Below are 13,816 nucleotides of genomic sequence, written 5' to 3' on the forward strand. Positions count from 1 at the left end.
ACGACATGAGCGTGCACAATAATCGCCTCTCTTCAATGACCATTTCTTAGTAGTTTTTTGATAAACACAAACGCTCTTAACATCTCATCCTGATGGACAGATGGCGTGCTGTGCTGTGCTGTGTGTGTGGTTTTCATGCTGAATATTGAGTAGGGAGACAGAACGGCTGTTCACTTGTCTGTGATTCTCCTCACATTAATGCCGTTTTTGAATATCACAGTCACAAGCTGCCTCTTTTTTCCCTCTTTGCTGCTTTTTTTCTTCCTATCTCTTCCAATCTTTCTCTCTGTCTTTTTTTTATTTCACTCTCCCTCTCTCTTATTGATTTGTCTTTTTTTTTTGCTTCATCTTATTTAATCCAATATCTCAAAATGTATGCTCTCCTCACCCCTCTTCTTTACTCTTCTCCCTTCTGTTTTCTTTCTTCTTTTTCTTCTTTTTTCTCCTGCTATCCCTCATTTCCTCTGTCCTTTTTTTCGCTTTCTGCATCGAACTGTATGATCCTTTCTCTCCCATCATCCTTTCTTCTCTTTTCATCCCTCCATCTAATCAAATATCCTCTTCACTACCTCACCCCCTCCCTTTATTATGCATGTCCTCTTTCCTTACCACCTTTTATCCCTTTCTCTCTCTCTCTCTCTCCAGGGTGTCCGGTCCTTTGCCAGACACAGTGGTGGTGGATGGCAACAAGCTGACAGTGAGGAAGGTGGACGACGCCGTCAACACCACCTTCATCTGCGAGGTCAAGAATAAGCATGGGGCCAGCAAGCACCAGATCACCACCGTCGTCATCGGTGAGTCTCTCAAACCCACAGCTGACACTCACACACACGCCGAGATGCTGTACATGTGTTTAAGTGTGAACACATGCACGCAGCGTAGAGATACACGTATATTTACTTGAAACATGATGATCACACACACACACAACATCCCATCAAACGCAACAGGACCACTTTCTCAAACAGCATGTGATAACTACGTGCACATGTACAGCGTGTTGTTGTGCGTACCTGGATGTGTACACACTCGTACATACACACACACACACACACACACACACACACACACACACACACACACACACACACACAACCATTTGCATGCACGTACAGTCCACCATCTCTCCTCAAACATGCAGATACACTTGCACACATGCATGCACAGAAACACAAATCTCTCTCACACACACACACACACACACACACACACATGCTGGGATCAGGGCTGATGTGAGAGCTGCAGGGATGCTGGTCTCTCTCATTCTTCACATTGGATTTTTTCTTTTTCATGTTTTACTCCTTGCTGGCCGGATTTCAGCAAGCCGCCGCGGAGGCTTTTTGATTGACCCTTTCCCCACAGCAGGGCCAAATTGCAGGACAAGGGCCAACTCGAAATGTTTATAACTTCAGATCGAAACCACTCTCTTGAAACTGGAGTCTATACGTCCAGGTTGTGACCGGGAAACTGTGGCTCTGCTGGACGTAAATCAAATGTGAATTGTGGTTTATGAGTCTGAGAGTAGGCCCTCGTTAGAGCGCTTTGGCCCTGCAGTGAACGCGACAGTGTTGGTATTGTTTGAGGGTTTCTAAATTCTTCCATGGGGTTGGTGTGAGCCAGTTTGCCCAGATTTGATTTCTTTCTTTCCTTTATATACCTATTTTTCCTTTTGCATCTGATATGCTTTAACATGAACTAACACCTCTTAAGCACAAGTACTCTATCTTTCTTCTTGTTATTTTTTTCTTTTATCTTATGAATCCCCCCCCACCCCCTTCTGTCTGGTAAGATTATGACGGTTATGTCTGCATGCACACTTGATCTTTCTGCTGGGTCTTGACTCATGACGTTTGCTAGTCCGGTGATTCGTCTGCTGTTTCCACGGTGTTCAGTCGAGGATTTTTCTTCTCTCTTCTGCCCTCTGACGCTTTCACACATTGATCTGACACACATATATATACCTTTACACTCACAAGCACACACATACACACGCACACACACACAAACCCAGGAACATGTCCGCTTGCTGAAATGCTTCACTGCACATCAGCAGGCAGGCCTTGAAACCTGTGTCTTTTTTATCACTCAGTGTGTGTTCCCACAGTGTTGCACTCCACACTGCCTGCTCGACTGGTCAAATTTCTTTCCTTCCTTCTTCTACAATTTTTTTTTTTTTTTGGAGGAATTAGTTTGAGTAATCAGTGTTAAGCTTAACGAAAAAACAACCACAAAAAAAATTCCAATCTTGTGCCAAAAGACAGAGAGAAAGCTACATTTAGAAGATCCGTGGGAAATCAGAGCTGGAGATTTGAATTGTCTCCTCTGAGAACAAAGATGCTTTGTAGCCAGGCGGTGTGTTGGGAGGGATGTGTGGGAGGTTCAGTAGAGGCTAAGCTGCTACTGTTCTCGTTGGAAGCGTAGCATTGTGACTGACTCAATGTATCAAGGAGGGTACTCTTTCCCCTTCTAGCACACACAAACACATGCATACTGTAAGCTTAACACACTGAAATCCCTTACAGACATGTAAAATCCCTCAAAGTCCACATATGGCTCACACACAAGTAGACACTCATACTTTGTGCCATACCAGGCACTTTGAGGACACACACACACACACACACACACACACACACACACACACACACACACACACACACACACACACACACACACACACACAAATGTTTTATCTTTCCGAGTACCTGAGATCAAGCCCAGGCTTTGTGATTCATCTTCCTCTGTGTTAAATGTGTCCTTGGTGTTGGACTGTTTGCTTGTGTTCTATCGCAGTAAAACGACTAGTTGGGTGTAAAGTAAGGTGATTTGTGGGTTGACGGAGCACTTTGCTCAAGATGGCCGCAGATGTTTCCACTGTTATGTTTGGCATTTTAATTTGACACCCTCAACCCAAAGTGACTTTCCATGAGCAGATAAGGGAGTAAGTGTTGTATCGCTCAAGGAAGTCAAGTGACTTTGGCAGTCGTGGGAATCAAATCTGTGACCCATATTTGTACATAAACGGCCTTGTCGTGTCTCACAAAAGAATCCATCTCTGTTTCTAATATGAATTATATCTGATTAATATGATTCTACAAAATATCAGCTCTACAAAATGCAGGTATTCAGTTATTCATTTTTACAAGTGCTATTCAAGTTGGCGTCAACATAAGAAGGTTAACTCTTGAAGGCTGAACAACTGTGCACAGATACACGCCGTCTAAGGGGATATGAATAGGAATATATGAATATGTATTTTATGCTACAAAAGCCACAGACTCAACTTGGATTATTTTTTCTCGATTAATCTAATAAATTACTAAAACATTAGAAAACAGTGGAATATGTCACAACATTTAAAAAAACAAACCCATTAATGTAGCTTTAATTTAGGCCGAAAAAAGCAGCAAATTCTCACATTTTACCTGGAACCATCAAATCTTTGGCATTTTGCTTAAAAAGTGATGAAACAATGATCTGATTATCAAAATAGTTGCTGATTTTCTTTATGAACCAACTGACCGTTGCTGCTCTATATAGAACAAGTTAGCATACATATAAATGCAAACAAGTTGGCATATGAATATTATATTAAAAGCGCCTTTTCAGCATCCCAAACGCCTTACTGTAGTGAAAGCAGGTTAAATATGATATAATATGACCTACAACGAACGCCTCCCACAGAAACAAACTGGGACACCAACTCACTGCACTGGGCCACTATTTAGATTATTTTTCTACTGCATTGCTCTGATTCTGAAACAGCATACTGGGAAACCTCCTCACACTCCAGATGGCCAGTCTGCCATTAGGTAGTGAATCACAACACGGATGGATCATTTGATTTTTTGATTTTTTTTTCAAATGATCACATACATGGCTGAACAACTCATTTAGTCCAATACAGTAGGTTAGTTACAAATTAAAGCACACACCAGCAGTTGAACCACTGAACACACAATGTGAAATGATCATGTACCTTCTGTACTAAAACATGATACTACCTCTCCATTTAAACATCTCTCTCTGTCCTTAAGCTCCTATCAGTCAAAACAGATAAATCGAATTCTGCAATTAAGTTGCAGAACCTGAACATTAGAAATCAAAGTGCTGAGGAGACTTTCAAAAGAATGTATGTGTTTTATACTGCGTGAAACATAAAAGCATATGCGCACATTTATTCATGTATCAAACCAAGCCTATAGGTAAAATGTTCATTTTAATGATGTTACCACTCAGCTCTCCCCCTCAGTGGAAAAAGCATAACGATTACCTTTTAACATTCTCCCTTTATGTTTTTTAAGAAATCTGGTATCTGACATTTTAGTTCTTGTACCATGAAATAGATGGTTAATGGCATTTCTCCATACAGCTAGGACACCGCTGCTGAGTCATGCGATTAGATCATCTGATGCTTGCAATGCTGGAATCTTTTTCTTTTTATATAGGACAGCGCTGCATGGTAAGAGATGTTGTTTACCTTAATGAGGTGTAGGAGGTGTGCTGGTTTACACAAATAGCGATAGGTGTTTGTTGCAACAGCTCTCTGTGCTTCTTTCTTCATCTACCATTCCTCTATGCAATCTTTAAAACTGATTCAGGCAATGTTGAACTGAAAATGTGCATATCTTGTTGTATACCAATTTTACTTAACAAGGCACTTCCAAACTTTGTGACAAATGCATTGCTTTTACTATAGCTGGTTCGCAATAAAAGCACAATAAAAGCATCCCAGCAATCAACATAACGTTTTTTTTAGTACTGACAGATATTCACGAACGTTGCTTTCTCTTCTTTTCTCTCAATTTGGAGCCTAAGTGTAGTTGATTATGGCTTATTTTAGAGTGCAGCTAGCATGGAAGTCATTATCATTGTCTTCGCAATGTTTTTCACTCACCCAGAAAAAAGGCTTGCTGTCTTACCTTAACACAGTGTCTTCAGTAAAAAACAAAATCTATCATGTTTTTGGATTAGAGTGATTGAGCTTTTGTTCGGGAAACATTTGTGTGTCCCGAAGAAAAACCCCACTCGGAGTAAACCAATTGCCGCTAACTGTAGTGATAAAAGCCAGTTCCAGCCTCACAGCACGAGATCTAAACTGTCAGGCGCGAAAGGCCCCGACTCTCAATAATGTAACAGTTAATACTCCGGCACTTTGTGTACACGGGCTCAACACACCCCGCTAATTTCCCTGCTGAGAACTGTTAACGGCTCCTCTCTGTTCTGTTAAATGGTAGATGAAAGCACCATGCTGTCTGGCTTTTCTGCTGCCGTCAAACAGCCGTCACGTGTCATGATCCACCCTCTCCTTCACCCCCCCCAGTCTCAATCCCAGCCTCCACCGGGGCCTTGACTTAGAGGAGATGGAGGTGGAGGAGGAGGAGGAAGAGGTGTGTAGTTGCAGAGAAAAGGAAAGAGAGGAGGACGAGGAGAGGCATGAGGCAGGAGAAGGAGGAAAATGAGGCTTCAGGGGAAGTGGAAGAAACAGGAGGAGGATGAGGAGAGGAAGGAAGAGGTGAAGGAGGATGAGGAAGAGTTGGAGACGGATGAGCTAGGCACTTGCAGGCATTTACTACTCTTTCCCCTAATAGGCGCGCACACACACACACACACATACACACAAACACACACACACACGGTCGATCTTTTTCCTGATGCACCTCAATCTCTTAGGACTAAACTCCACTTGAAGACAGGCCGAGATTTTTTTTGCTGACAAGAGTGAAACTTTTAGTGAAACAGCACCGCTCTTGACCACTGCAGACACACACACACACACACACACACACACACACACACACACACACACACACACACACACACACACACACACACACACACACACACACAAAGTAGCACGCACACACACATCGTACAACCCCACCCTGAACTCCCATCCGTTAACATGCACACGATGCCAACTATGCATGGCTTGCTTGGTTGCCACGGCGCCAGCTGGATCTGCCCAGCGCACCGTGCACTCTCAGAGATGGAGCGAAAGGATGTTGGCAGAAAGAAATGATTGGAGTGGAGGACAGGAGTGGATTTGAGGAGGGGTGGGCAGCAGAAAAAAGACTGAGAGATTGCAGAAGGACTGAAAACCGAGATAAAGGAGAGTGTTGGGTTGGTGAGCGTTGGAGAGGCACAAACAGCAGTAACAGCAGGAGGAAAGCGACAGGAAAGTCCTCTAAAAACTCTGATGACTCCTAGTCCCATTTGAAAGACCGAGCTGGCAGAAGGCTGTGACCCCCTCTGTCCTCTACCCCTCTGCCCATCATTCCACCCCTCCACCACCCCCCCGCCATACATCCAGTCCTTTCATGGGGAGTCCAGCTGGCACCGGGCTGGGGGCTGTTGTTGGCGTTCAAATACACACACACACACACACACACAAAGTCACATCTGAGGGGACCAGTGGAGAAGCATTTCCTGGATTGCCTGCGGCAAGCGAGATAGCTGTCCACTGGAAAGACTCATACTCGTTTTGCAGAGACACACACACACGCACACACATACAGTGTTTCCCACATGCACACACAGACAAATTGGACCATGTAGCTCTGTGCATGAAATAATCAGATGATCTAGCCATGGGGGGAGAACGCTGGCGCTGACTCTCTCGGACATAAACCTCAGGCTAACCTCTGTACAGACTTAATGAAACACACATACAATATGCAGATACACACGGACTGGGCTGAGGAGTAGTGGAAGAGTTGTAACACTGCATTATATTTTAAAAATGACTGATGTGATGAAAGGTATGGAAAGTTTTCAATGAGAATATGAGCATATCAGTCACTGACTTTATAAATAATCATTTAAAAGCTAAAAAAAATGCATGTATTGTGACACATCCTTGTTTTCCTTTTGGTCCAAGACGTTGGTATAAGCACACTCAGGTGTCCTGTACAATAATAATGAATGTAGAACACAATGAGGCAAAGCTCTTGTGTTCTTTTACTCCTCCACATTTTTTTATTTTTACATATCAGGATACCTTGTAGTGTGTACAGTACATGCATACCCTGTCATATCTTATCATGTAAGATATAGTATGCATACACAGAAAATGTGTTACATGCTGATAGAAATGTCCTTTATCAATGTTTTTCCATTTTGCATGTATCCAAACCACAAACATCCAAAATAATTAAAAATCAGCACAGCGTTTGTTTGATTCCCTGGTTTATATCGCTGTTAACTAGTAACATGTTATGGAAACCTGCCAAATTCTGTGAATACATAAATCATAAATGTTGTGATATCCAAACTCATTAACTCTCCCTGTCTGTCTCGCATACTGACTCTCCTTCTCACACACACACACACACACACACACACACACACACACATCGCACACATCGCACAACCCCACCCTGATTGTGTATATATATACCAGTAGCTAATTACTATGCCCCTGCCGTTTTTTTTTAGCCTTCCTGTATATGTGTTGCTTGACTAACACACAGGAAATGGACTTCTGTTTAGACTACTACTCAGATCTCATCTAATTTTCACGTCTCAGTGAAGATGGATAGCTTCCTCTAGTTTGGGCCCCAGACCACAGAACTGTAGCATCTGATTGAGCAAAACTTTAAAAAAAAAAAAATGTTTCTTTCTGTTTGATGGTACTTTTTATTTGGATATTAATATCCTCACACTGCCAAAAATGACAAAAGAGCAGATGTCTAACAGAAAGAACTGTTTATTAATATCCATGAGATGACAAACTGTGCTGGTATTACTTAATCACATTATAACACATGTTTTGGATATAGAATACTCTGCAGAAGGGATTTCCTCCACTGTGCTGTAATATTTGTTTATTCAAATACATTGGCAAAATTTGGAAGCCGTGCTGTTGCGTTGTTGTCACCTTATTATTATTATTACTACCAGTATTCTTCCAGCAGCGCTCATACAGCTGTGACTCATCAAAGCTCTTTGGCTTTCATTGGTTCCTCAAAAGCTGCTGAAACAAACCGTGTTGTCAGAGCTCCGTTGCAACGCAGCGTGTTATATATGAGTGTGGTTATTAACAAACGTGTTGTTCCATACAAGAACGGCTGAAAATGATTTTTGGCTTCACAAGTCACAAGGAAATTGGGTTTTTTGTTTAAAAAAAAGATTTTTCTTCGCCTTTTTATTTGAGAGTAAGTTTTCGGCGAGACAGGAAACATAGGGAGAGCGAGAGAGAGAGAGAGGGGGGTTTGAGATGAAACACAGGACCCCCAGCTGAGAATCGAACCGTGACGTTGTGGTTATGTGGTATACGCCTTAACCATTAGGCCATCGGGGCGCCCTGGAAAATGGGTTATTTTAGTGGTGTCTTGTTTTTTTACAATTGTTTTTAAAATAGGATGTTGTGGTGGGATGACACACAGCGAAAGATAGCTCAAAAGTGTCAAATGCTTTATGAATAATCTTAAACTGTGACAGATTCTTCAAAATACATATGTCAAAGTCAGCAGGATACAGCCAGGGAGTGTGGGGGGTGGGGGGGTGGGGGGATGGGGGTGGGGAGCCACACAAGCATCCCCCTTTTTGTCATTTTGTCACAATGAAAGTTGCCAGGTTTCAGATTTTACACGATAGGAGGAGTTGAAGGGCAGATGGTTGAAAAGTTTGAGGACAATATTATCAATTATGACTTTTCCTGTTCTCTCGTCCTATTCGTACAGCATGAGGTAAAACACGGATTCTAACAGACAGATAAGAGCAAGTAAAGAGAAACTGTTGTGTTGAATGTTAAATGCTTTTAATAACAAATTCCCATGGTGTGGAAATCCTTTTTAATTTCTTTGTGACTTTCAGTCTGCATAATTACTGATCTCCTATCAGTTGTGTTACTCCGACAGCTTTGGTGAATCTTGGCAGAACCACCGACAATCATTTCATCCAGATAAGTTTCATTTCCACAGTGAAGTGATTTGCCAAAGAAGTTCACCCCCCAAAAATGACAATCAAGAAAAAGGGGGGGAGGGAGGTGGAGCTCAGTCTGTGTGAGAAAATAGTTCTTGCTGACAATCAGAAACAAAGCCGAGGAAATCTGATAGAAACTTCTAGAAATCACAGAAAGAGCTTCGCCGTTGCCCCCTCGGTGTGACTGGTGGGGCAGCGGCCATGCGGGGGTAACGTCTGTCAGGGAGATAAGAGCTAAGGAGAGAGGCTCTAGGCTACGGCTTATCACACACACAGACCTGGAGGGAATGCACAAACACACACACACATACACACACACACGGGATGGTGGGGTGTGAAGCCGTCCACGAAGAGAGATTTGAGATGGGTGAGGCTTATATCTCACCTCGGTATCACCGGGTGCCCGGCAGCAGTAGCTTCCGTATTTCTCTATCTGTCTCACAGCAGGATGACCTTCCAGTCAACAGATTACCGCCACCAGTGTGGGGTTCAGAGAGAGAGAAACAACGCTCCCCGTATGTGACATTTCCACTGGCGTGTATTTGTAGTTTATGATTACAGCTCGTTCAGTGTCTCAGAAAGAGACTGACCCGGAGCAATCAGAGGAAACGCGCACTGTGGTGTTTGTATTAATCGAGCGGTGGTGGATAATAATCGCCCCAATCTTCAGTAGTGATTTTTGCCACTCGATGATGAGATTCAGTCGCTGCTGTAGAGACAGGAGCTGACCCCTCGCTACTCACAGGCTGTCTACTCTACTGGCATAATGGGGAAAATATCAGGCATATTTTGCTTTCTCAGCAACTTTTTTTAATGCAACTTGTCAGGCATCGTAGCATCACGATGTAATGTCCTGATTATTTTTCCACTGTTTTTTCAAGTCAGGTGCCCACATGGACACTTTTTCTTGCTATAATCATTCTTCCTGTCCATACAGGTCATTAAGATCTCTTTATGCTGCACTGTAATGGGGACAGCCTTTGTTCCATGCATGAAAAATAATTAAAAAGTTTATTTGAAGCTAATGTGAGACTTCAACTGTCCAAATCAAGTCAATATCTTTCAGTTACTATCTTTTTAGTGCCAAATCATAGACTGTATAAAAAAATTGTTTGTGGACTGCTGCTTGGAAGCGAATAGTTTCGGATCCGGGCAGCGCCATCTTGAAAATGTCCGGTGCATGCCGGGTAAAAAAACCCCACGGATTCTACTTATATGGGCATCGGGAGGGGCATGAGGCGCCCTCCTGAACCTGTGAACCAATAAACCTGTCAATCACGACGTAGCCACGCCCTAATGCATACCCTGCTTTATCGTCACATATAAAATCAGGGAGGCCAAAATGTCACAAATGAACATCATACTGCATTGAAGAAGGCTTTAAACTAGTGATTGAGACCATAAACACATTTTGAAAACGTTTACTGAGGTTAGAAATCAAATGAGAAGTTGGTGAATTCTCCATTGACTTGTATAGAGACGGAAGTCCTTTTGACACCAAAACGGTCGCCCCCTGCAGGCCTTTTGATAGAATGCAGTTTTAAGTTACTCCCGCATTGGCCTCATTTCAGAGGACCGGAACTCCCTGCCTGGCCTTTTTCTCACAATAATTCCACCGCAGCGTATCAGGAACAAAAAAAAGAATATTTTACTAACATAACTGTGGAAGATATCCACTTTATTTGACTAACACTGACAGCTAAAGCCTCATATTATAATCAGATAAAACTTAAAATACATTTGGAATTTTTCAAAACTAGTTCTGTGGATTTTGTCCCTCATCTTCAAATGGTCAGTGTGAACAAGAGGAATTGTTAAATCAAGTACAACCTGTTTCAGTGTCCATCTGGGTACCTGACTTTTGTTTCAAGACAGATGCGGAAGATTATAAACTAATTAATTAATGTCTGAATACAAACGACCACTGAGACACACCAAAAGCAGTATAAATAGTCACCAAACTATCAGTATGGACCACAGCATCATCAGTTGGTTTCTTTGCTATAATTCAATCAACATGCAGAGGTATTTTGTAGTAGATGATCCCCAAAGAATCAATTTTTATTCACTAAAACTTGCTTAAATAGACTTTGATGCATTATAACCACAAGCTGTGTGTTTTTTTCTTCTATTATTCACTTGCTAACTTTCTCATTTTTGTGTTTATTTGACAGCGACAATGCTCATTAATCACTAGAAATAAGAGCAACCTAAATTTCAGATTAAATGACACATATAAAATTCATCGTATACACCATAATTAATACTCACAGAATAATACAGCGCTCGTATAGCAATTTAAAAATAGCACATTTTAAACAGAGATACTGGAATACTGCCATAAAGATGGACTAATGTCACCATAACCTACAGAGTATCTAGGAACCATCCATACTAAAGTAAAAAAAAAAAACATGCAAGGAAAGGAATAGTGAAAGGATGGATAGCGACAGGTGAAACAGGCACATGTTTGATTGTTAGCAAACCACAGCTTCAGCTGATCAGTGAAGGAACAGAAAGTGCTAATTTCTCTAATTTGCACTTGTAGTAAACACTCAGAGTAGAACCTTGTGCTTAATGCAACAAATGAATACCCTGTGTCTGTGCACTGTTGGAAAAAATCCAAGGTGGTGAATCGTAGCTCTTATATATGCAATTTTCTGCTCTCTTGCTGTTACCAAAAAATACCATGTAACACAGAAACTAATTACTCCCCTAATGCAAGGCAGAAGCTGCTCCGGCTCAGCAGAGTGTGTTGCTTTTTATACAAATGGGTGGGAGTGCACTGTCCCATGTGCCAGCTGTTAAAATATTCCAATTTTTTTTGGGGGGGAGTATGGTCTTTAGATGCAAACCTTTTGTGTATTTTTAATCAAAATGTGAGTAAACATTACTTAACCATTCAAATCAGGAGAAGCGAGACACAAACAGCTGACAGTAGTTTGCCTTCCAGGTGTGAATTTTAGTTTTGCACCTTGATGAGGACACTGCATCAGAGAAAATACATAATTCTCACAAAATAGCATCATGATACAACATTTTACAAGTGTAACTGTATAAGTGCAGAAAACCTATTTGGCCTTAAGGTGTAGTAGTAGCCAACTGTATGTTTGACATTTCTTTAACATTAGATGATACAGTACATTATTCAGTATATTCAATATGTCCAGTATGTGTGTTTGGAGGAGCAAGTTAGCCTGGTGGAAAGAGAGAAGGTCTCATTATTGAAAGGTCAGTGGTTCAATCCCAGCATCAGCCTGTGTGAGTGAGTGTACCAGCAGCAGGGTTGCCTGTCCAGGACGCAGCACCTCAACTACCCCAGTATTTCTGTTGTCAGGGCTGTCAATGTGAATCTCATACTTACAAAAAAAAAAAACATACACGATGCACTGCTGGTTTGTATTTTTAGCTGGTAAAATAAAACGAACAGTTTGGCAAGAGTTGTGCAAAATTGTGTTCAGCAGAATGTCTCAAATGCACCCAAGCTACAGTAGATGCCACTAATATGGATGCTGCCAACTCTGTCCACATGCGACACTAATTGCAACTTCTTCCAAATATTTGAGGGTCTGATTCTGATCCAAAAAATGTTGTCATTTGAGTCAGACTTTAATTAAAGGAAAGCACATTGAAGTAGAGTGAAGTAGGTGGAGATTTGGTGAATTCTCCTCTTTCTATGTGGTAGGTACAGAATGACACCTAATTAGGATTAGGCTCATAATTAGCTTAAAATACAAAATACTTTCATAGAGCATAATAGCTCTGAATTTGGAAAAGTGTCTGTGTGGTACATTAAAAAATTAGTAGAATTAACAGAGGGGATTATGCCTTTGATTAACAGAAAATGAACAAAAATAGGGTTCAAGAGGTCAGAATGGAGGAATGGGGAGGGTGCCTGGCTGCGCAGAATAAAGTCTGGTTATTTCTACCAAGTCTCAATGCTAGATTATTTTCTGGGAAGAGAGCCAAAAGTTGGTGTTACAGTCTCAGCCGCCGGCGGTGTTTTGTCCTTCAAGACAGTCGCACTACTAGAGACAAAGAAGAAGCTAAAATGTGGCGAGACCTCGAGAACAGAAGGCCCTTTTTTCTGTCTTACCAACAGACACAGACACAAACTGAAGAGTTTACAGGTGACATTCATGTTTTGTTCATCGTTTATGCTTTTCACAACACCAGGTGAAATCAAGTAAAGGTCTAGATCAGATGAAGACACATCGCCATCCTAATAGGTTAGTAAAGATGAATCTAACATCTGTTTCATAATGAGACACCCTAACCCTCCTGTTGTCTTTGAGTCAAGGAAGAAGGGAGGAAGAAGGAAGGGAGGGAGGGAGGGAGGAAGGAAGGATGGAAGGGAGGAAGAAGGAAGGAAAGGAGGAAGGATGGAAGGAGGGAAGGAAGGAAGGAAGGGTGGAAGGGAGGAAGAAGGAAGGAAAGGAGGGAGGAAGGAAGGAAAGAAGGAAGGGAGAAAGGAAGGAAGGAAGGAGGGAGAAAGGAAAAGAGGGAGGAAGGAAGGAAATAAGGACAGAGGAAAGAAGGAGGGAGGGAGGAATGAAGGACAGAAGGAAGGAAGAAAGGGAGAAAAAAGGAAGGGAGGAAAGAGAGGAAGGAAAGAAAGAGAGAAGGAGGGATGGAGGAAGGACAGACGGAAGGAAGGAAGGGAGGAAAGAAGGAACAGTCAAAACAGACGGAGTCAATTTGACCCGGGAGGACGACACAAAGGTTAAATATGACATAATTAATTTCACATGTTGCACAAGAGACATAAAAGATTTGTCTGATGCAAGATGCCTCCATTATCTCAAATTGCTCTCTTGGCAGTTAATGGACAGTTGTGAAGCTCAGGGTGGAATATTGATATTGACCGAAGTGCTATCATGCCATTATTTCA

At 41.9% G+C, this 13,816-nt stretch overlaps 1 protein-coding gene across 1 annotated transcript in view; it reads left to right on the forward strand.

Annotated features, from left to right (window-relative positions):
• pvrl2l (PVR cell adhesion molecule related 2 like) overlaps positions 1–13,816 on the forward strand; it is a 174,096-nt gene that overhangs the window by 142,667 nt on the left and 17,613 nt on the right. The window contains exon 6 of the mRNA XM_062436065.1: positions 646–794. Within this exon, the coding sequence (XP_062292049.1) occupies positions 646–794 (149 nt within the window). The remainder of the gene's footprint in view (positions 1–645; positions 795–13,816) is intronic.

Source organism: Scomber scombrus, chromosome 16 (assembly GCF_963691925.1).
Source record: "Scomber scombrus chromosome 16, fScoSco1.1, whole genome shotgun sequence".
NCBI lineage: Eukaryota > Metazoa > Chordata > Actinopteri > Scombriformes > Scombridae > Scomber > Scomber scombrus.